Below are 20,826 nucleotides of genomic sequence, written 5' to 3' on the forward strand. Positions count from 1 at the left end.
CAAGGCAAGGCAAGACAAGTTTATTATATAGCACATTTCATGCATAATGGCAATTCAAAGTGCTTTACATATACATTTTAAAGAAAATACAAGATATATAAAATAATAAAAAAATAAAAATAAATTAAGAACATGAAATAAGAATAAAAAGTAATAAAATACATTTGAAAAAATTTGAAATGATTAAAATTAATATGAAGAAAAAGAATATTACATTGTTAACACCATCCATAACTGTTGTTAACCTTCCCTGATTAAACAGAGGATAACCAAAAATTGTAAACGCACACTTTAATTGTTGTTAACTTTCCCTGATTAAAAGAGGTTAACCAAAAATTGTAAACAATTTAATTGTTGTTAACCTTCCCTGATTAAACAGAGGATAACCAACAATTTTAAACACATTGAAAAAAAGTTATATAAAAATAAAATAAAAAGAATAAAATAGAATAATTAAAATGAAATAAAGACAAAAGCAAAATAAGTCAAAAGTCAATAAGTGCAGCACAATGCTCAGTCAGAAAATGCACAGCTAAACAGATGTGTTTTTAGTCTGGATTTAAATGTGGCTACTTTTAGAGCACATCTAACCTCTTCTGGAAGCTGGTTCCAGCTGCGGGTGGCATAATAGCTCAACACTGTCTCACCTTGTTTTGAGTGAACCCTCTGTATGTCTAACTGACTTGATCCTAATGATTAGAGAGGTCTGTTAGGTTTATATTCAACAAGCATATCTGAAATGTATTTAGGTCCTAGGCTATTGAGCAATTTATAAACGAGTAATAGTACTTTAAAATAAATTCTAAATGTAACTGGAAGCCAGTGTAAAGACCTGAGGACTGCAGTAATATGCTCAGATTTTTGGTTTGGGTGAGAATCCTGGCAGCAGCATTCTGAATGAGCTGCAGGTGTCTAATGGTCTTTTTGGGAAGGCCGGTTAGGAGTCCATTGCAGTAGTCTACCCTACTGGTGATGAATGCATGAACAAGTTTCTCGAAGTCTTGACTGTATACAAAACATCTAATTCTGGCTATATTTTTTAGATTAAAGTAGACTGATTTAGTTGTTGCTTTGATGTGACTTCTGAAACTAAGGTCTGACTCCAAAATGACACCATAGAGGCCAGAAGACCTATAGCCAATCACCAGTACATAACATATGCTCTAAACTAAACCATTATGACTGCTACAACATATTAAAGCATTGACCTGGTGACATGATTCGATAATGGAAACCTAAAACCTTGCGAGTGACTTTATAGTAAGTATAGTAAATGAATGCAGTCTATGTGTGTTCAAGATGGCTGGTCTTTGATCTTGTAAATTTGTCTCTTTCTCAGACCAGAGAGAGACTCTACAAAAGCCCTGCATGACCAGGTGGACACTCTTGAGAAACACTTGAGGTAAGGAGAGTGAGTGAACAAACAATATGCTTTGTAACAAGGTCTTAGATCCACTCACTCACCCACTTTTTATGTGAAGTTCATTAAAGGTGCTGTCAAAAGAGGTTTTCAAACTGGGGTCTGGGACACCCAGGAGGCTGCAAGGGAGCCCACAGAAGATTTTACAGAAAAAAGTATAAAAATAACAAAATTTGACATTATTACTCTTTCATTCTGCTGTCTAAAGACTACAGTTACATAGATACTCTGGCACCGTTGAAACTGGTGTAATCAAATGGAGCAGGAGAGCAGCAGCGTGTCATCTCAGTGTTGTCAAAAGCAATGGTAGCAAAATAGCATTCTCGCATGACAAACTAACAGCTGTTTACGAAGTTGTATATGCCTTTTTACTTGAAGGATCCACTTTGAGTACATGCTTTTAGCTTCTATGGGCTCCCCTGTGACTGTGCCATTCAATAAATAAAATTGCTCATAGCACTTTAAACTTTCCCCCTCTTGATCTGCCTAATGCTTAAAGAAATTATGCATTGTCAAAATGTGTATTGTTGGAGGTTGTGTGTTGTATGCATGTTGTTTGTGTGTTTTGTCTGTTTACAGTATGTGTGTCTGTGTCTCTCTCTCTCTGTCTTTGTCTGTTCGTGTGTATCAATCTCAGCTCAGGTGATGTGATCAGCCTGTAATGGCTCTGTAAAGAAGCATTCTTTTACATCCATTAGAATTTTGTCTGAGAAAAGGATGATGAAAGTCGCTTTCTCAGATATTTATGGCTGGCCTGGGAGGGCGCAGTCACCGCAGCCTTAATTCCTCTCCTTTTCTCTTGTTTGCTCTGTAACCTATCACTCGTTATTTCACAGTCTCTCAAGGTTTATTTTTGTTCCATCTTTGCATCTGAATTGTATCTTTGCCAATGATTTCTCTTACTTGCTCCTGCTCTCTGTCAATCTTTCGTACTATCTGTCAGTGTTGTGAAGGTGAAGTTTGTTATTTTTATGTTAACATAATTTCTCCTATCTATCTTCTAGCATGATCTAGCTTGATGTGGATAGACAATTAGAAGAAAGACAATTGTGGGTTGATTTCACAGAAGTGTAAACACTGTAGCTCTGTGGCGCTAGCTAAACATTGCTCTGTTTGTTTGAGCATCCTGACATAGCAACACTGGCTCAACCTGTGAGTTTGGGATGGGACTACCTGTTTTGGGTAACCAATGGAAGACATTAACACATGTCCATCAATACGTGAAGAGGTTGGCCAGTCAAAACAGAGGTCATCTATATACAAAATCCTGGGTAGAGGGTGGAAAAAGGCCATGTTAAATTCAATTTTGGTGCATAAGAAACCTTGACTAAAATTATAGGTATATATATGAGGTCAAATAAACTGCTAAGTGTAGAATTTGGCCCCTTTAAGCAGAAGATTACACAAACTGTTACTGAATTCCTGCTATTGGAATAAAAGAAAGCAAAAAGCAAAACAATTTGCTTTTTTAAACAGTACAGCCATTCCAGAAACAGTTCATAATCAAGGCTTAAAGAGCTACAGACAGATGGAGAGAGGAGTTAAAGAGAGGGAGAGAAGGGAGCACACAAATATGTAAGTGAACCAATGATAAAGCAAATGTGGCCCCAGCAGATTGTAGAGAGAAAGAAAGAGACACGAGAGGAGTGTGAGATTGGAAGAAAGGAAGGAAAAGAAAACATCTGTGCAGGTGCTCCCGGGGGACGGTACATGCTCATTTATTGAAGGCATCTGAGCCAGACATGGCACCAGTTCGGCTCACTGAGGTTGATTCAGACACCTCTGTCTGTTCATGGCTCCTCAGAGCAGCTGTTGAGCACAAAAGCCTGGCTAGGAATGTGTTACATTGTGGTTTACCATATAAATAGTGGAGTCCAAAAGTCTGAAACCACATTTAAAATTTTGCATTCAAAATCCAAAATTAAGAAGTTTTAGGATTTAGAAAAATGTTGTTAGGAAAAGACGTTAAAGGAATAAAAACTTTTTTGGGGTTTTGTGAGATTTCTAGGTCACAAATCAAATTAGCACATTTTTGACGGTTTGACTAGCTTCCATTGAAGCACACAAGATGCTCTTTGGAACATTCTTAAATCATTCTGGATATCATGGATCATCAGGTTTTACACAAACTTGTGAAGTACATGCCAACTCGAGTGCATGTCATGAAAACCTAAAGGTGGAAATCTAAGAAGTTCTGCAATTATTGTTAATTTTTCAATTCGACTATTCGTTGATACGGTTATGGTGATAAAACAATTTATAATAATAATAATAATAATAATAATAAAAAAATTACATTAGAAAAATTCTAATTAGAATATTTTCACTAGTGGTGTCAGACTTTTGGACCACCATGTATTATGTAGGCTGTATGTTTTCTGAAAAACATATTTTAATCTAAAGGGTCTAACCAGGTAAATTGAAAGTTTAATAATACAGTTTTTATGACATATCCTACACAGGACAGTTTTAACTGTATACTCTCTAGAATTAAATGCGGCTATACATTTTTTTATTTGTTATTTTTCTGTCTCTCTCCAGTGTTGCTGAGGTGTTGGAGAAACATGGTCTCCAGAAGCCCATCTCATTCGTGAGGAACAGTCAGAACAGTAAAGAAGAAGCTCACCAGCTGATGGTCCGACTCACTCGTCATACAGGACGCAAGTATGACACACACACACACATTGATGCATCTGTTCTTATGAGAACTCTCCATAGACATGATGATTTTTATATTGTACGAACTATAGATTCTATCCCCTAACCCTAACCCTACCCCTAAACCTAACCCTCACAAAAAAATGTGTGCATTTTTACATTTAAAAAAAAATAATAACATGGTTTAGTGTGTTTTTTTTTTTTTTAAGCGATTTGAATTATTACACACACACACACACACACACACACACACACACGCACGCACATTTAGCATTTCCCAAAGCACTCTGCCTCACTGTCTGTTGCTTGTTCAGAAACCCTCCTGTGAGTGAGACAGTGTGGAGAGGCCTACTTCAAGATCTCTTGGACATGCAGCAGAATGTTTATACCTGTCTAGAGCCAGAGACTTGCCATCAGGTACTGCACATTTATGATATAATTGAATAACATTTGTGTATGTTTTTGTCACAAAGCTATTTTGTTGTGTTTTACTGTACTATGCCATAATCTATGCTATGCTGTGCTACATTGCACTATACTTCATTATATTACAGTCCATTCAGAAAGTATTCAGACCCTTTCATTTATTTCACATTTTATGTTGCAGCCTAATGTTATTTTTTTTTTTTTCTTTTCACATAAATCTACACTCCATACCCCATGATGACAAAACAAAAACCAGATTTTTTTATAACTGCAAATGTATTAAAAAGAAAAAAACTGAAATATCACATTGACATAAGTATTCAGAACCTTAACTCAGTACTTAGTTGAAGCACCTTTGGCAGCAATTACAGCCTCAAGTCTTTTTGGGTATGATGTGACAAGCTTTGCACACCTGGATTTGGGGATTTTCTGCCGTTCTTCTCTGCAGATCCTCTCAAGCTCTGTCAGGTTGGATGGGGACCGTCGGTGGACAGCCATTTTCAGGTCTCTCCAGAGATGTTCGATTGGGTACAAGTCCGCGCTCTGGCTGGGCCACTCAAGGACATTCACCGAATTGTCCCTAAGCCACTCTTGCGTTATCCTGGCTGTGTGCTTATGGTCATTTTCCTTTTTGAAGGTGAACCAGGTTTTCATTAAGGACATCTCTGTATTTTGCTGCGTTTAGCTTTCCTTCAACCCTGGCCAGTCCCCCAGTCCCTGGCGCTGAAAAACACTCTGTAACGGGGTTCTTACGATGAACAAGGAGGCGGCAGGAACCGGCACAACATAACTTAAATGACATAAAGAAACTGAAACAACATAAAACAACATAAAACACGCAGACACACACAGCGGCCACGTGTCTCTCTCTCTCTCTCTCTGGCTCGTCTTTATCCCCCTCCCAGCTGATTAGGACAATTCAGCGCCGGGCATGCGTCCTCACTGCCCGGCCACGCCCTCCTCCTCGTCACACTCCTCCACCACCCGATTCAGGCCAGGGAAACCTCCGGCATGACGTGCTCCTCTCTCCTCCATTCCTGGAAGGGAGGTATTGCCCTTTTGGCCATCCTTCTACCGGCAGGTGTTCCCCCACCTCTCTGGAGCCCTAGGAGAGATGAGGGAAAGAGCGAGGGGGAGGGACAGAGAGAGAGAGAGAAAAATTAGCTCACCGGTCCCCAGACACACCGTCGCCTGGTCCTCAGCCACTCCTCTGCCCTCTGGCGGACGACAGCCGCTCCTCCCCTGGTGGATGGCAGCGGTTCCTCTGACCCCTGGCGGACGGTCACAGCTCCTCCATCCCCTGGCAGATGGCCGTGGCTCCTCCGCTTCTCAGTGGACGGCAGCGGCGAGGACTCCACAACAGCGCATCCCTCCTCCTTCCCGGGTTTCAGCACCAGTGTAACAGGGATCTTACGATGGGCAAGGAGGAGGCAGGAACCGGCAGAACAGTCAACATAACTTTAATGACATAAAGAAACTGAAACATAACATAAAACACACAGACACGCACACACACACACACACACAGCGGCCACATGTCTCTCTCTCTCTCGGCTCGTCTTTATCCCCCTCCCAGCTGATTAGGAGAATTCAGCACTGGGCATGCATCCTCACTGCCCGGCCACATCCTCCTCCTCCTCGTCACACTCCTCCACCACCCGATTCAGGCCAGGGAAACCTCCAGCATGACGTGCTCCTCTCCCTTCCCTTCCTGGAGGGGAGGTGTTGCCCTTCTGGCCATCTTTCTACCGGCAGGTGTTCCCCGCCTCTCTGGAGCCCTAGGAGAGATGAGGGGAAAGAGAGGGAAAGAGCAAGTGGGAGGAACAGAGAGAGATAGAGATTCGCTTGCCGGTCCCGGACACACCGTCACCTGGTCCTCAGCCACTCCTCTGCCCTCTGGCGGACGACAGCTGCTCCTCCCCTGGCGGATGGCAGCGGTTCCTCTGACCCCTGGTGGACGGTCACAGCTCCTCCAGCCCCTGGCGGACGGCCGCGGCTCCACAGCTTCTCGGTGGATAGCAGCGGCGAGGACTCCACAACAGCGCATCCCTCCTTCTTCCCAGGTTTCAGCACCAGTGTAACAGGGTTCTTACGATGTGCAAGGAGGAGGCAGGAACCAGCAGAACAGTCAACATAACTTTAATGACATACAGAAACCGAAACATAACATAAAACACACACACACAGCAGCTGCGTGTCTCACTCTCTCTCTCTCTCTCTCTCTTGAACTGTCACCTCCGGCTCGTCTTTATTCCCCTCCTGGCTGATTAGGACAATTCAGTGCCGGATGTGTGTCCTCACGGCCTGACCAGGCCCTCCTCCTCGTCACACACCCCCACAGCATGATGCTACCACCACCATGCTTCACCGTTGGGATGGTATTGCGCAGGGGATGATCGGTGCCTAGTTTCCGCCAGACATGACACTTGGAATTGAGGCCAAACAGTTCAATCTTCATTTCGTCAGACCAGAGAATCTTGTTTCTCACAGTCTGAGAGTCCTTTAGGTGTTTTTGTTGTGTCTTGCACTGAGGAGAGGCTTCCGTCTGGCCACTCTGCCATAAAGTCCAGATCGGTGGAGTGTTGCATCGATGGTTGTCCTTTTGTAAGTTTCTCCCATCTTCACACATGATCTCTGGAGCTCAACCAGAGTGATCATCGGGTTCTTGGTCACCTCTTTTACCAAGGCCCTTCTCCCCCGATTGCTCAGTTTGGCCAGGTGGCCAGCTCTGGGGAGAGTCCTGGTTGTTCCAAACTTCCATTTAAGAATTATGGAGGCCACTGTGCTCTTGGGAACCTTCAATGCAGCTGAATTTTTCCCCAGATCTGTGCCTCGACACAATCCTGTCTCTGAGGTCTGCAGGCAGTTCCTTTGACCTCATGGCTTGGTTTTTGCTCTGATATGCATTTTCAGCTGTGAGACCTTATATAGACAGGTGTGGGCCTTTCCAAATCATGTCCATTCAAATGAATTTTCCACAGATGGACTCCAATCAAAGTGTAGAAACATTTCAAAGGTGATCCAGAAAAATGGGATGCACCTGAGCTAAATTTCAAGTGGCATAGCAAAGGGTCTGAATACTTATGTCAGTGTAATATTTCATTTTTTTCTTTTTAATAAATTTGCAAAGTTATCAAAAATCTTTATTTTATTTAATTTTTAATTTTTTTTGCTTTGTCATTATAGGGTTTAGAGTGTAGATTGATGGACTGGGTCCATCTCTTTATACATTTCGGCTTTTTGGAGCCATAGTGAGAATGTAATTCGTTCCATATCATACAATTCCCAAACTTTTTGGATTCAAATATTATATGACGGGGGTTCGGGTTTTAACCATCTAGCTGTAATGCACTTAATGGCTGCTGCCAATAGGATTTGTAATAGGTATATTTTAGCACTCCCCTCAAAATCATCCGGTCGCACACCAATGAGAACTAATATTGGATCATTAGGGATCTCCTCCAACACTTATCTGAGATATTCGGATTCCATTTTGCTGTAATTTGTGTAGTCCAAAAATATCTTGTTATGATCTTCCATTTGAACTCTCTCCAGATATTGGAACTGGTCACTGAATGTGCCTCTTCACAAATCACCTCCCAGGTTTCGAGGGAAATAGTTGTACACAATTCAGCCTCCCATTTTTCCTTTATCTGCAAAGTGTTAACGGGGTTCATAGACTGAAATATAGAATATACTTTGGATATGCTTTTTTCTATTTCTAGACCTGCTTGCATTTCTTTAAGGAAGAGTTCTATTGGTGAGGGATTTTTAACCTTGTCTAGTGTTTTATGTGATATAAGGAAATGTCTCAATTGTAAGTATCTAAAATATTCAGTCTTAGGCAATGTGAACTCCTTTTTATAAGTTTGATTGATTTGAGTTCTCTGTTATGAAATAATTGGTGCAAATAATTGAGTCCATATTGACTCCATTTTTTAAACCCAGAGTCAACATGAGTGTGAAGTCCGCAAACGGATCATGTGAAACGGGCGTTACACTATGATCTGTCCTGTGACGGACTGGTTTGGCTAGAAAAAATGCTCAGATTAAAATAAAACGGAGTCTGAAAATATCATAATCCACATTTGTGAAGTTCCTGTAATCTTAAGGCTCATCTTTTCTCACTTTGCCTTACAACGCCAACATTATCTGTCCTCTCATTACCCTCTTTTGTTGCTCACCCAGGTTTTCATCTGTGTTAGTGTGTATCTGTATATCTGTATGTGCGTCTGAAAGAGTTTCAGACAGAGCATTAATGTAATGGTGATGGTGGGCTTTGTCTGTGTGATGCTCTGTAATTTAGCGCTATTCTCTAACGAGGCTGCTTTCCCATCACTATCGATTTCTTCATCACAATCAAGACCAGAACAGCAGTTGAACTCACCCTCAAGAGTTCATCCTCAACTCCCCACCGCTTGCCCTCTGACTAGAGAAAGAAAACATCAAAAGAGAATTATCCATTGCCTTTGCTTTTTTCGATTGGCTCTAACCCAGTTCCTGTCAGAAAGGGCCTCTTCACTGTATTTTTCTCCTCTCTCTTGATAGATATCCTGCACGAGCATTACATTAAAAGTTCTGAGAGGAAAATAAAAGAACTTGGATATAGTTTTATGGAATTGGGTTTCTCACCATCTCCTTTCTCTGTCTGGGTCCATTTGATGGAGTTGCTTTGTAATCTCTTCAATAGCTAAACAGCTAATGAATTTACACAAACCCCAGCAACCAGCTCTAAACTCTGCCTTACCTCTGTGGCTTGTGCATTAGGAATGGCTCACTGGCTTGCAGACTGAGCAGGGGTGGATATTTCATTTGTGCGGTGTTAAGAGTTAACCATGTTACAGTTATAGGTGCAGTGTGCTCTGCAGATATTGGATTCTGTAATGCAGACAGATTAAAGCACTTGCTGATTATATTTCTAAAGACTTTATGAAGCTTCATGATCAGTTAATGAAATTCAGGTTTTGCAGCACACATGCACAGTCTATGTGTGGAAAATTACATGTTGTGGTGTGTTAACTGATTTGCTGACACTGGTTTTGGCCTGTTCATCTGCTATTAGGATCAGATTTGGATTAATGGATTGCACTTTTAGCTCCATTGCTAGAAACTGCAGTGACCACCATACAAACTCTTACGGCCGTTCACACCTAATGTGTTTTTTGCATCATTTTTTAGACACCATGTCACATTTAAAATAATGCTTATGGAGACACCTGGTTTCTGTTCTATTTGTTGTGCTACTTCTAGCTTTTCTTGGTGCTGCTACACTTTCCTTCTGAATGGCCCCTTAGGACACTTTCACACTAGAGCTTTTGGTGCCATCCCTAGTCCCATGGAATCATGTAGTTCAACTGGTAGAGAATATGAACGCCTAAATGTACTGTAAATGTAGTCCATTTCAGAGTGTGCTTCCTTTGTTTGGTGTGAAGCTGTTACAAAAACATGAATAAAACAGCGAAGCTGATGTATTGTCATCCTGTGGTAAACAGCTGTTGCTAGTATTCGTGTAATACTCACATGGCACTCATGTTGATGACACAAATGTACTGCAGCTCACACCAAGCAATTGAACCAAGTGTGAAAACAGCCTAGGTGTTTTTAGGAAGAGCAGAATTTGTTGAAACTGAAAGTGGAATTTCGTATTAGGGAAAGAAGAAATTGGAAAGTGATGATGAAATGAGAATAATTTTATTATTTATTAGTGGTGTTTGCTTAGGCAAGTATTACTATTACTCTTACTCAGGGTTAGGATTTTGTACAAACCTTAAGCCTCAGCATCACATTTTGGCGTGCAAGGTATCCCGAAAAGTTTGTTCTATGGACAGGAAGGATGCCTCAAATTGTGCGTCTTCTCTAGGAGAGATGCACTATTACTTTTCTAAGTAACAGAGTGGAACAGTGCCCGTCTTGGTTCCAGAAGTATTTTTCCCATTAATTTCTTACAAAGAGATTTCATAAAATCTTTCTTAAAAGAGTTCTAAGCCATGAATCAAAACAATCAGCTCTGAGGTGAATCACAACATAACAAACATTGGTTTAAAGCAATAAAAAGTATTTGAAAATCGGACAAAAAGACAAAAGTACAAGGCTGTGTACTTAACATCTTTCAAGGAATGAACTACACACCCATGAAACATTGCGAATTAAATCAAATTAAAAATGATAGAAAAATATAAAACTATTGATTTAAAGGGATAGTTCACCCAAAAATGAAAACTCTCATAATTTACTCACCCTCATGCCATCCCACTTGTGTATGATCTTCTGAAAAACACAAACAAAGATTTTTAGAATGATATCGAAGCTCAGTTGGTCCTTACAATGCAAGTGAATCATAAAAGTCATACTAGGCTAAGTTCATACCAGATCTTTAAAGCTCCAAAAATCACAAAGGCATCATAAAAGTAATCCATACGACTCCAGTAGTTAAATCTATATCTTCAGAAGCAATGTGATATGTGTGGGTGAGAAACACACATTTTTTTTTTTTTTACCATAAATGTCCACTTTCACAATGTGAAAGTGGAGATTTCTAGTAAAAAAAAAGACATAAATATTGATCTGTTTCTCACCCACACATATCATATCGCTTCTGAAGATATGGATTTAACCACTGAGTCTTATGGATTACTTTTATGTGGCCTTTGTGATTTTTGGAGCTTTAAAGATCTGGTCACCATCCACTTGTAAGGACCAACAGAGCTGAGACATTCTTCTAAAGATCGTTTGTCTTCTGCAAAACACAAATGTTTGTGTTCTGGGGCCGGTTGCACCAGCTATACGTAAGTTACAACTTAGCCTAGTTGTGGCGTAAATGGGCACTAAATCACAATTTACGCACTACTAAATAATTGAGCGTTGCACCATTAAACTTAGGTAGAACGTAACACTAAGTATAAACTAAATATTTACGGAAGCCTCCGACCAGGCGTAACGGTTGGAATGAAAAAGCAGAATGATATTTTATGACATCAGTGAGCTCATGTTTTGCGTGACAGGCATCAATCCTTTCGATACATTATGATGTTGACATTTACACTCGTTTACATTTATGAGAGAGAAAACAAAAACTTTTAAGCGGCTCTTCAGCATGAAACCATCTGCCCTCGGCGAAACGGTGCAGTTTTCAGTGTGTCAAGTTTCAACACATTCAAAATATATATAGGATATTAAAATGAATAAATGTCTATTTTCCCAGCCTGTTGTATTAGTATTTATTTATCACCCCTTATTTATTTTAGATACAGTTCCTATATATTGTTATATACACAGGGCAAATATACTATTTATCAAATCTTCTTTTATTACATATCGTATTTTAATGGGGATATAATTTATTACAGCTGACAGTTACATGAGCAAACAAGGTTTGAACATCAAGCGTATTAAGATCAAACTAAAATTCACGGCTGTGGGGGGTGTTGCTGTCCTTTTCTGCATATCGCTGCTCCCTTCTGCATATCGTGGCGCCATTTTGTGGCTCGTTCTGCATAACGCGGCGGCCCCATTTCGTGGCTGGCCCACCGGGAAAAGTCCCGGTTCTCACAATGGCCAGTCCGCGCCTGCAGCTGGTGCAACCCTACCCTGGTGGAGAAAGAAAGTCATACACATCTGAGATGGCATGAGGGTGAGTAAATGATGAGAGAATTTTCATTTTTGGGTGAACCATACCTTTAAAGTTGTTGATTAAAAGTACAAAAACAATACATTTTCAGTTTATTGCAAAGTATTCAGATACAGTATATACAAAGATTTAAGTACTTTGAGAGTGTAGGGGCGACTCAGTTGCATCCTTCACAGTGCTTCATGGAAGTGGATGGTCGCTGCTGAGCTCTTTTGCAGTAGTTTGTTTGCCGTGTTTCTCTAATTGGTGGATTTTCCTCATCAGGATCATGGGAAGTTTAGTTCATCACCACAAATTCTGTAATTAATCACAATTAAAAAAATTATGCAGTTGAAATAACACAGACTAATAACTTTAACAGAAGCATATTCCATATCTTATCAATACCATCAATTAGAGTTACATTGAAGGAGGGACTATAGCCATATCTACGGGCCAGAATTGCATAGAGTTGGACATGGGCTATTTTGACTTTGGGTCAGCAACCACTACACTCTAGCAACCACAGCAACGCCCTTGTAATCACTTAAAACACCTTAACAAACAAATAACAATGCCCTGGCAACCACTAACAACACCCTAGCATCAAAGCAGTGAGTTTTGCATAGGCAACCACTGCTCATATTTTTCTTTAGATGACGTCTAAATCTAGTTAATCTGTTCTTTGGATTTTATGATGTTTTAATTAGGGAACTTTGAACAGGGGCAACTGAGATTTCACTTTAAGTCAGATACACACACACACACACACACACACACACACACACACACACACACAAACATCACCACACACAACTTTGATATCTTACTCTGCCTAAATCTGTACCTGAAGGCAACATTGAAATTACCCAGGACAGCACAGCTGTTTCAGAGAGATGCTCATGAGAGCGCGTTGTCATTGAAAGAGCTGTTTTTGATATATCTCCTGTTGCGATTGTGTCTCGCCGGCAATTGACTAAAGACGGGTGATTAATTGCCACACCTGAACACATTCTCCCCGTGGGTTCACACAACACAATGCTTATCTCCTTCTGTCTCTTTTTCTGTCCATCTCTGTGCCTCTCTTTCATACAGGTGTTTGTGGAGAGTTTATTGTGTTCAGGGCGGGAGGAGAATGTTCATCTGGCAGGTCAGCTGGTGCACTGCAGTGCTGTGTCAGAGGACACTCCGGTCAGCGTGGCGTTTCGAGGTAAAGCTCATGCACGTGTAGCCTATAACTGCAGCGTGGCGTTGGTTCTGGCCGCTGCCCGGGAATACTTCAACTCTTCGGCCACCCTCAGTGACCCCTGCATGAACCTGGCACGGTATGACCTCCTTTGATTACCCTGGTTTACTTTTAGGCAGTTGGGCCGGCCTACACCCCATCTACCTCAACTAACAAACATAGACAAATTTGAATGCTTTTTAGAAAGATGAGTTGACGATAACACAGTTGGAAAACACAAAAAAATTTCAGCAGAGTCAAATATTACAATATGAGAAGAGTTTTATGAGGGGAAGGGAGGTTGAATCGAACTCTGGTTCAGACCAAGCGATCAGACCAAGGGTGAAAGCAGCCTAAAACTATCAGCTTCTTCAAACACTAACACTACTTGCATGAAGAGTTTATGATGAAAGAGGAGGGAAACACCACAGGATTCAAACTGTACAATGTCACTCTCATCTCGTGCCACTCTTATGAGTCCGGCCCTAAACAGTGCCTATTGTTATTGCCATAATTAGCTTTCATAATGAGAGAGAGAGAGATTTAGAGGTAGATGATAGATGGCTCACTCTCCACCCTGCAGCTTTATGTTAATGTGTTTTCAGTCTATCTCTCTGTCTGTCTGTCTATTTTTGTTGTGTTGGACCAGAGCGCTAAGGGTGACAGACTGTGGCCCCTGAGCGATGGGTCGTGTTGTAAAGTGGGTCAGTAATTAGGCCGTCGCCTGGAAGGGTCTGCCACTCCATATGCATTCACACACTTCTTATAGCACTGTCATTCGCTCTCACACACTCAAGGCTCATAAAGACAGAAACTTCAATGGACAGTAATTATGAGTTTAATGTATAAACTATAGGGCTTTTGCCTCCACTGAGAGACAAAATGGAGAGAATGTGAATGTGTAGGAAGAAACTTCACAGAAAGAATGAATAGTCATTCGTTCTGAATGTTTCCTTTTTCTTTTTTCAGTGATCAGACTTATGTTTTTTATTTAATTTTTTCCTGGATTGACACAGACTTGCTCTGAAAGAGTGACCCAAGGCATATCTAGAGATCAGACCATTATAGAGACTTGGGTTTGGGCTCTGATGACTTGGGCCAGTAAACAGCCATCTAACAACCACCCTGAATACCTAAGCAACTGCATAGCAATGCTAGTAAAACAACTCAAAACACCTTAGCAAATGCATAGCAACACCCTTGCAACCACCTACAACCACCTTGCATTGTGGCTGCAAGCTCCTCTTTTCTGTGCTGTTAGCAGAGGTTAATGTTTCTTTGCTGAATTCCAAAGGGATATTCTTCAAATGTCAAGGCAAAGCTCTGTCTTGGCCGTGATATCAAGCACCCTGTGTGTTATCCCGTGAGAGTGAATGTGTGAGACTTCAATCTTCAAATAAAAATGACCTCAGGACCAATTTTGTTAAAGCAAAGATTGTAAGGAAGGGTGGAATTAGTTCTGAGCAATGCTCTAGCATCTTTTGTTTGCAGATGCTACTTGTTTTGATATTTTGTAGGCAGTTGCTGTTTGCAGCCTGATGCAAATAATGATGCTATTTACGCCCCAGTGCAAACAGTGGCAGATATAATTTTCACCCCAAACCTGGTGCAAATAGTGTCAGATACTATTTTCATATTTCATATTTAAAAACTAACATACAGTATGGGCATCACTGCAGTGTGTTTATTGTGTTTATTTTGAGTCCCACAGACATACCTAACCTTAAACTTACCTTAGAAAAATAACCTTGGTTTTATTACAGTAACCATGGTTTCACAATGGCATCTTCTGTAAATTTAAGAGTGGGTCAAGAGCCATTCAGTAACCACACAATTAAACATGGTTACTATATTACCACCAGATTATTGTACTAACACCATGGTTAATTGCATTAAAACTATGGTTTCTGCCCAAAAAAACAAAACATGGTTACTACAATATTAGAAATACAATGATGCAATCTACACACAATCGATGCCGAGCCGCCGGAACGAGTGCTTTCGACAGACCCCACCTCCGGATAAAACCCTTCTCTGCACTCCCCGACATTTACAGTGACCAAATCACTGCAATGAAATTCATATGATCTATTATTTTAAGTAGTATTAAAGGAAATGTTAAGAGTGGAAACAGGGAATCGGATGGGGAAAAAGAGTGGGACAAAATGCGGATTCGAATCGCGGTCGCTAGGACAACACTACACATTCACACACCGTCTTTACACCCCACACCACTGCAGCGACACCTGCTGTTCAGTTTGTCATATATTTCTCTGGTTCCAGCAGACTGTAGACCTTATTCACGCTAGCGCCATCTTTGGCGCCTTATCATTTTTAATGGAAATGAATACGAGGGTGTGAGGGATAGACTTCCATCTCTTCAGTGGCACAAACGGTATAAAGCTGTATATAGCTATAGATCACATCTGATTTTCCACAACTCATGTTATCTGGAGTTCTTTGTATACTGAATGTTCTTGGACAGATATTTTATCAATGTTTTGTCTTCGGAACAATCCAAAAACACTTTTAACTGCAGTACAGCCCTTTGAAGAGACTGTAAGTCTATCTCTCACAGCCTCGTTGTCATTCCCATTAAAAATCAAAGATGGCTCTAGCGTGAATAAGGTCTGTTGGGGTGCAAATAGCTGTTCTGTGTGGCAGATACTATTTACACCGGGATGAAAATAGACACTCCATATTTTGTATCTAATGTAATTAAATCTATACTTACATTATTAGTGTGGTTAATTTGTCCAAATACTTTGGGGTTGCTGTTCAGAAATTCTTAAAGTAGTTTTAGATTTCTGCCATTGCCTTTGTGTGTGTTCCAAATTGATTGCTTTTTGTGGCTATTGGATGCATAGATTTTCAAGATTACTGTTTAATTAATAGCTATTTAGTAGACACTTTTAAAGTATGCTTGTTACAGGAACAGGACACCTGTAGCCAGGGCCGGCCCAGGCCCTGTTGGTGCCCTAGGCGAGATTTTAGATTGGGGCCCCCCAAAATGCAGGGATTTTTGTAAGTTTGCTGGGATTCAAGGAAATCTGCTTGCCAATTTACAGTATTAGTCTTACATATTAAATTGAGCAGAGGTGTGCAATTGTTTTGGTACAGGGGCCACATCAGCCGTTAAGTAGATCCTGGAAGAAAGAAGATAAAATGTTCTGCATAGTTGTATCTTTTAAGCCCAGAAGTAGTAGTGCACTCATGTACTCAATGAATGATGCACAATTTTCTGATGTGCATACAGACTGATGGGACCATTCTATGATTGCTTGAAGTTTTGCTGCTACTTTTCTATCATGTGTTGAATAAAGGCTGAATAAAATTAGTAACTGTTTATTTTACCATACTTCAATGCAGTGGTAATTTTGTATCCAATTTAACACTCTACATCAGGAGTCTGGTTTAATAGTAAATTAAAATATTCTGAAATTATAGATTCTAAAAGCTTATTTTAATGTTTGGTGCAAAATGGATAAAGTTGTTTTATTCTGAAAACATTATCAACCTGTTTACACGCTTATGGGTCATGATGTGAGTCTCGTCAATGGTTTGTTTGGCATCCCATTTAGCACACAACTGAATAAAACAGGCTGCATGACACTGATAAATGATTACTGTTAGAGTAACATTCACATACAGGTGTTAGGGACTTCAGCATTTTACAAATAACACAAAGAACAAACATTTTCCTCTCTCACTTGGTTTTGCTCGCGTGTCCCCTCTATGTGCGAATGATGCACAGATCTATTGGGATTTTACTAAAGTTCATCACTGAAAAGGTTTGCTCGCAGACTTGGCACTAAACAGCACACGCAGCCTCACAAATGGACACAGAGTGCCTGCATCACACATTTCTTTTAGCATAATATTGCACTATTGAGCGCTAAGTATTTTATTTATTTATTTTTTTGAAGAGGAGAGAGAAAGCGCGCACTTGCGTGCATGGTTGCCAGATTGCATAAATTAAGTATGACATAAGGCAAAATATTTCCTATTTGTGTATGCATAAATCTCTGATTGGGCTGTTGCATCTATTATCTGGCAACCCTGAGCATATAAAAAGCTTGTGAATGTGCGATTGGTCCCAAAGCCAGATAAATGTATATATCCAAAAAATATCCATGATAAATCGACCTGCGGGCAGTAGTTTGCCCTGGTCTGCAATTGAGGGTGCTCTAAGTTTCGTTTGAGGGTGCTTAGCATGAATGCTTTAGACTACAGTCCTAATCATGGTCTCTTTTAAAAGAAGACACTTAGGAGCTTTTTGGTGAAGTGAAAGCAAGCAGCTATATAACTGAAATTAAAACAACATTATAGAAGCTTAACAAGAATACACTGCACTTAACTTGCATTAAACTTAAATAAAACAAGCAAAAACGGCCCAAAGTGTCCATGCCAGTTATGAGGTTCTAAATAAGCTATTTCAAAGTAGTAAATAAACAAGTCTTTAACTTGTGATTCTTACCTTAATATTGCTCATTTTTCTGCTCCTCTTCTTTGTGCCACTTCCTGCCTTATGCACCTGATAATTTGGTTCTTTTTGCACTCATTTTGTCCACATATTATAAGGATCCGATTATAATATAATCGTGTAGTACTAGTACTCAATATATGGGTAGAGGGGCACATTGTCGTCACGAGATGGCGCACTTCAGACAACCCCCCTCAAAAAAAAAACTTGTGCGGCTCCTCTCTGTGATTTTGCGCCCTAGGCAACCGCCTATGTCGCCTATGCCACGGGCAGGCCCTGCCTTAAGCAACCTGTGATTAGGTGCCTTACTTAAAGGCACAATGGTTTAAAACTGCAGCTTTTTGTTTACTCACCTAGATCTTGAACCACAAAGCCACACCACTATGATTAACATTTTGTACCATATTCATAGGAAACTGCTGTGCAAGCTCTATGAGCTGTTTGAAGGGTAGTGTGTGTGTGTATATATATATATATATATATATATATATATATATATATATATATATATATATATATTTTTTTTTTTTTTTTTTTTTTGTTATGTACTTTATATATTGGCCTGTAGTTGCTCAATACACAGTAAACTTTATGCAAAGTGGAGCATGAAACATGTCTTTTGGGTCTGATTGATGTGTCACAGAAAATGACTACCATGTAAAACTCACAGATTGTAGAGGAAACTACTCCAAAATATTACTGAATTTATTGTTGTTTTTCATCTTTCTTCTCTCAAGCTCATAAATTGAATTATTATTTCTGTTCTAGCTTTCTCTCTGGCTACTGACTTGGCTCAAAAGTGCACTGCTAGCTTTTCTAGGTCCTGCTGTCTCTGCCAAACTATATTGGAATCTGACAGCAGAGCTGGCCCAGGATCTGTGCTTTTATTTGTTTTTGCTCTCTCCCTGGTTTCCTATGAAGCACATTTATAGCGCCACAGATGTGCAGAAACAGACTTCTGCAAAGCTGTGATAACAGTATGAAAGAAATGTTATTTCAAATTTTCAGTCTGTAATTTAAAGTCATTTTAAGGAATGGCTCCTGCTTTTCCTGATCAGTGTTTGGGAGTAGCTAACAAAAAGTAGAACTGTTACTAACTTGACATTTTTCATTAGTGTTCCAGTAGTTCAGCTGTTTTCAAAATATTTAAGCTTTTATAGTTACAAGCCACATTTTCCAACAATTTGTGGTCATGCAACATCAATGATTATTTTTTAGTCACATGGTATTGCACAAGCAGCTTTGCAGCCGAGCATGCTAAAAGACAATAATTAAACCCACTGTTCAAAAAAGGGCCTGAAACATTGTAGTGAATCGTTTTGTCTGGACAGTTACTTCAATGAAGCGTTTTATAAAAGAGAGTTTCACAGATTCGAGTCTCTGCATTTTATTTTAGTTTTTTTTGTATAGTAAAATATTTATTTAAACTTTGCTGTTCGACTTTGTTATATTCTATTTTATATACAGTACTGTGCAAAAGTCTTAGGCACTTTATATTTTTCACAAAAAAACATTTGTCTTCAAACAGTAATTTTATATATTCTGCTTTTAGTGTATGAGTAGGAAATATCAATTTTAGATTTCAACATTCCCTTTGCAAATAGTATTCAATATAAGAATAACATGGAGCTCTACAACAGATGGTATGGCCCCCACAGAGCCCAGATCAAAACAACATTGCATCAGTCTGGGATTACATGAAGAGACAGAAGCAATTGAGAGCCGTGGCAAGTTCTCCAAGAAGCTTGGAACATCCTATCTGCCAACAACCAAGAAAAAGTGTTTCCAGGTGTACCTAGGAGAAGTGGTGCTGTTTTGAAGGCAAAGGTTGTCACACCAAATATTGATTTAGCTTTTTTTTTATGTTTCTGGATTTTGTATGCCGTTAATTGATAAATGAAAACTATTTATGGCATTATTTCTGAAGACATCCTCACTATCCAACATTTTACTCAAGTGCCTAAAATTTTGCACGGTACTGTGTGTGTATGTATGTGTGTGTGTGTGTGTATATATATATATATATAAGTCCCTTTTTCAGGACACAATTTTGTAAAAATCCAAATAACTTTACAGATCTTTATTGTAAAGGGTTTAAACAATGTTTTCCATGCTTGTTCAGTGAACCATAAACAATTAATGAACATGCACCTGTGGAACGGTCATTAAGACACTATCAGCTTACAGACTGTAGGCAATTAAGGTCATAGTTATAAAAACTTTGGACACTAAAGAGACCTTTCTACTGACTCTGAAAAACACCAAATGAAAGATGCCCAGGGTCCCTGCTCATCTGCGTGAACGTGCCTTAGGCATGCTTCATGGAGGCATGAGGACTGCAGATGTGGCCAGGGCAATAAATTGCAATGTTCATACTGTGAGATGCCTAAGACAGCACTACAGGGAGACAGGAAGGACAGCTGATCATACTCGCAGTGGTAGACCACGTGTAAGAACACCTGCACTGGATCGGTACATCCGAATATCACACCTGCGGGACAGGTACAGGATGGCAACAACAACTGCCTGAGTTACACCAGGAACTCACAATCCCTCCATCAGTGCTCAGACTGTCCGCAATAGGCTGAGAGAGGCTGGACTGAGGGCTTGTAGGCCTGTTGTATCAGGTCCTTACCAGACATCACCGGCAACAACGTCACCTATGGGCACAAACCCACCTTCGCTGGACCAGACAGAACTGGCAGAAAGTGCTCTCCACTGATGAGTCACGGTATTGTCTCATCAGGGGTGATGGTCGGACTCGTGTTTATCGAGTAATGAGCATTACACCGAGGCCTGTACTCTGGAGTGGAATCGATTTGGAGGTGGAGGGTCCGTCATGGTCTGGGGCGGTGTGTCACAGCATCATCGGACTGAGCTTGTTGTCATTGCAGGCAATTTCAATGATGTGCGTTACAGGGAAGACATCCTCCTCCCTCATGTGGTACCCTTCCTGCAGGCTCATCCTGACACGACCCTCCAGAATGACAATGCCACCAGCCATACTG

General features: G+C 40.2%; 1 protein-coding gene across 3 annotated transcripts in view; it reads left to right on the forward strand.

The window, feature by feature from the left end:
* The window catches only part of LOC127415903 (NBAS subunit of NRZ tethering complex), a 243,396-nt gene that overhangs the window by 75,819 nt on the left and 146,751 nt on the right, over nt 1-20,826 (forward strand). For all 3 annotated transcript variants that reach the window (XR_007893017.1, XM_051654908.1, XM_051654909.1), the window contains exons 27-30: nt 1,340-1,402; nt 3,962-4,084; nt 4,393-4,495; nt 13,206-13,435. Coding sequence is in view for 2 of the 3 variants with exons in the window: in XM_051654908.1 (XP_051510868.1) it covers nt 1,340-1,402; nt 3,962-4,084; nt 4,393-4,495; nt 13,206-13,435 (519 nt within the window). In the remaining variant the exon portion in view is untranslated. The remainder of the gene's footprint in view (nt 1-1,339; nt 1,403-3,961; nt 4,085-4,392; nt 4,496-13,205; nt 13,436-20,826) is intronic.

Source organism: Myxocyprinus asiaticus, chromosome 25 (genome assembly GCF_019703515.2).
Source record: "Myxocyprinus asiaticus isolate MX2 ecotype Aquarium Trade chromosome 25, UBuf_Myxa_2, whole genome shotgun sequence".
NCBI lineage: Eukaryota > Metazoa > Chordata > Actinopteri > Cypriniformes > Catostomidae > Myxocyprinus > Myxocyprinus asiaticus.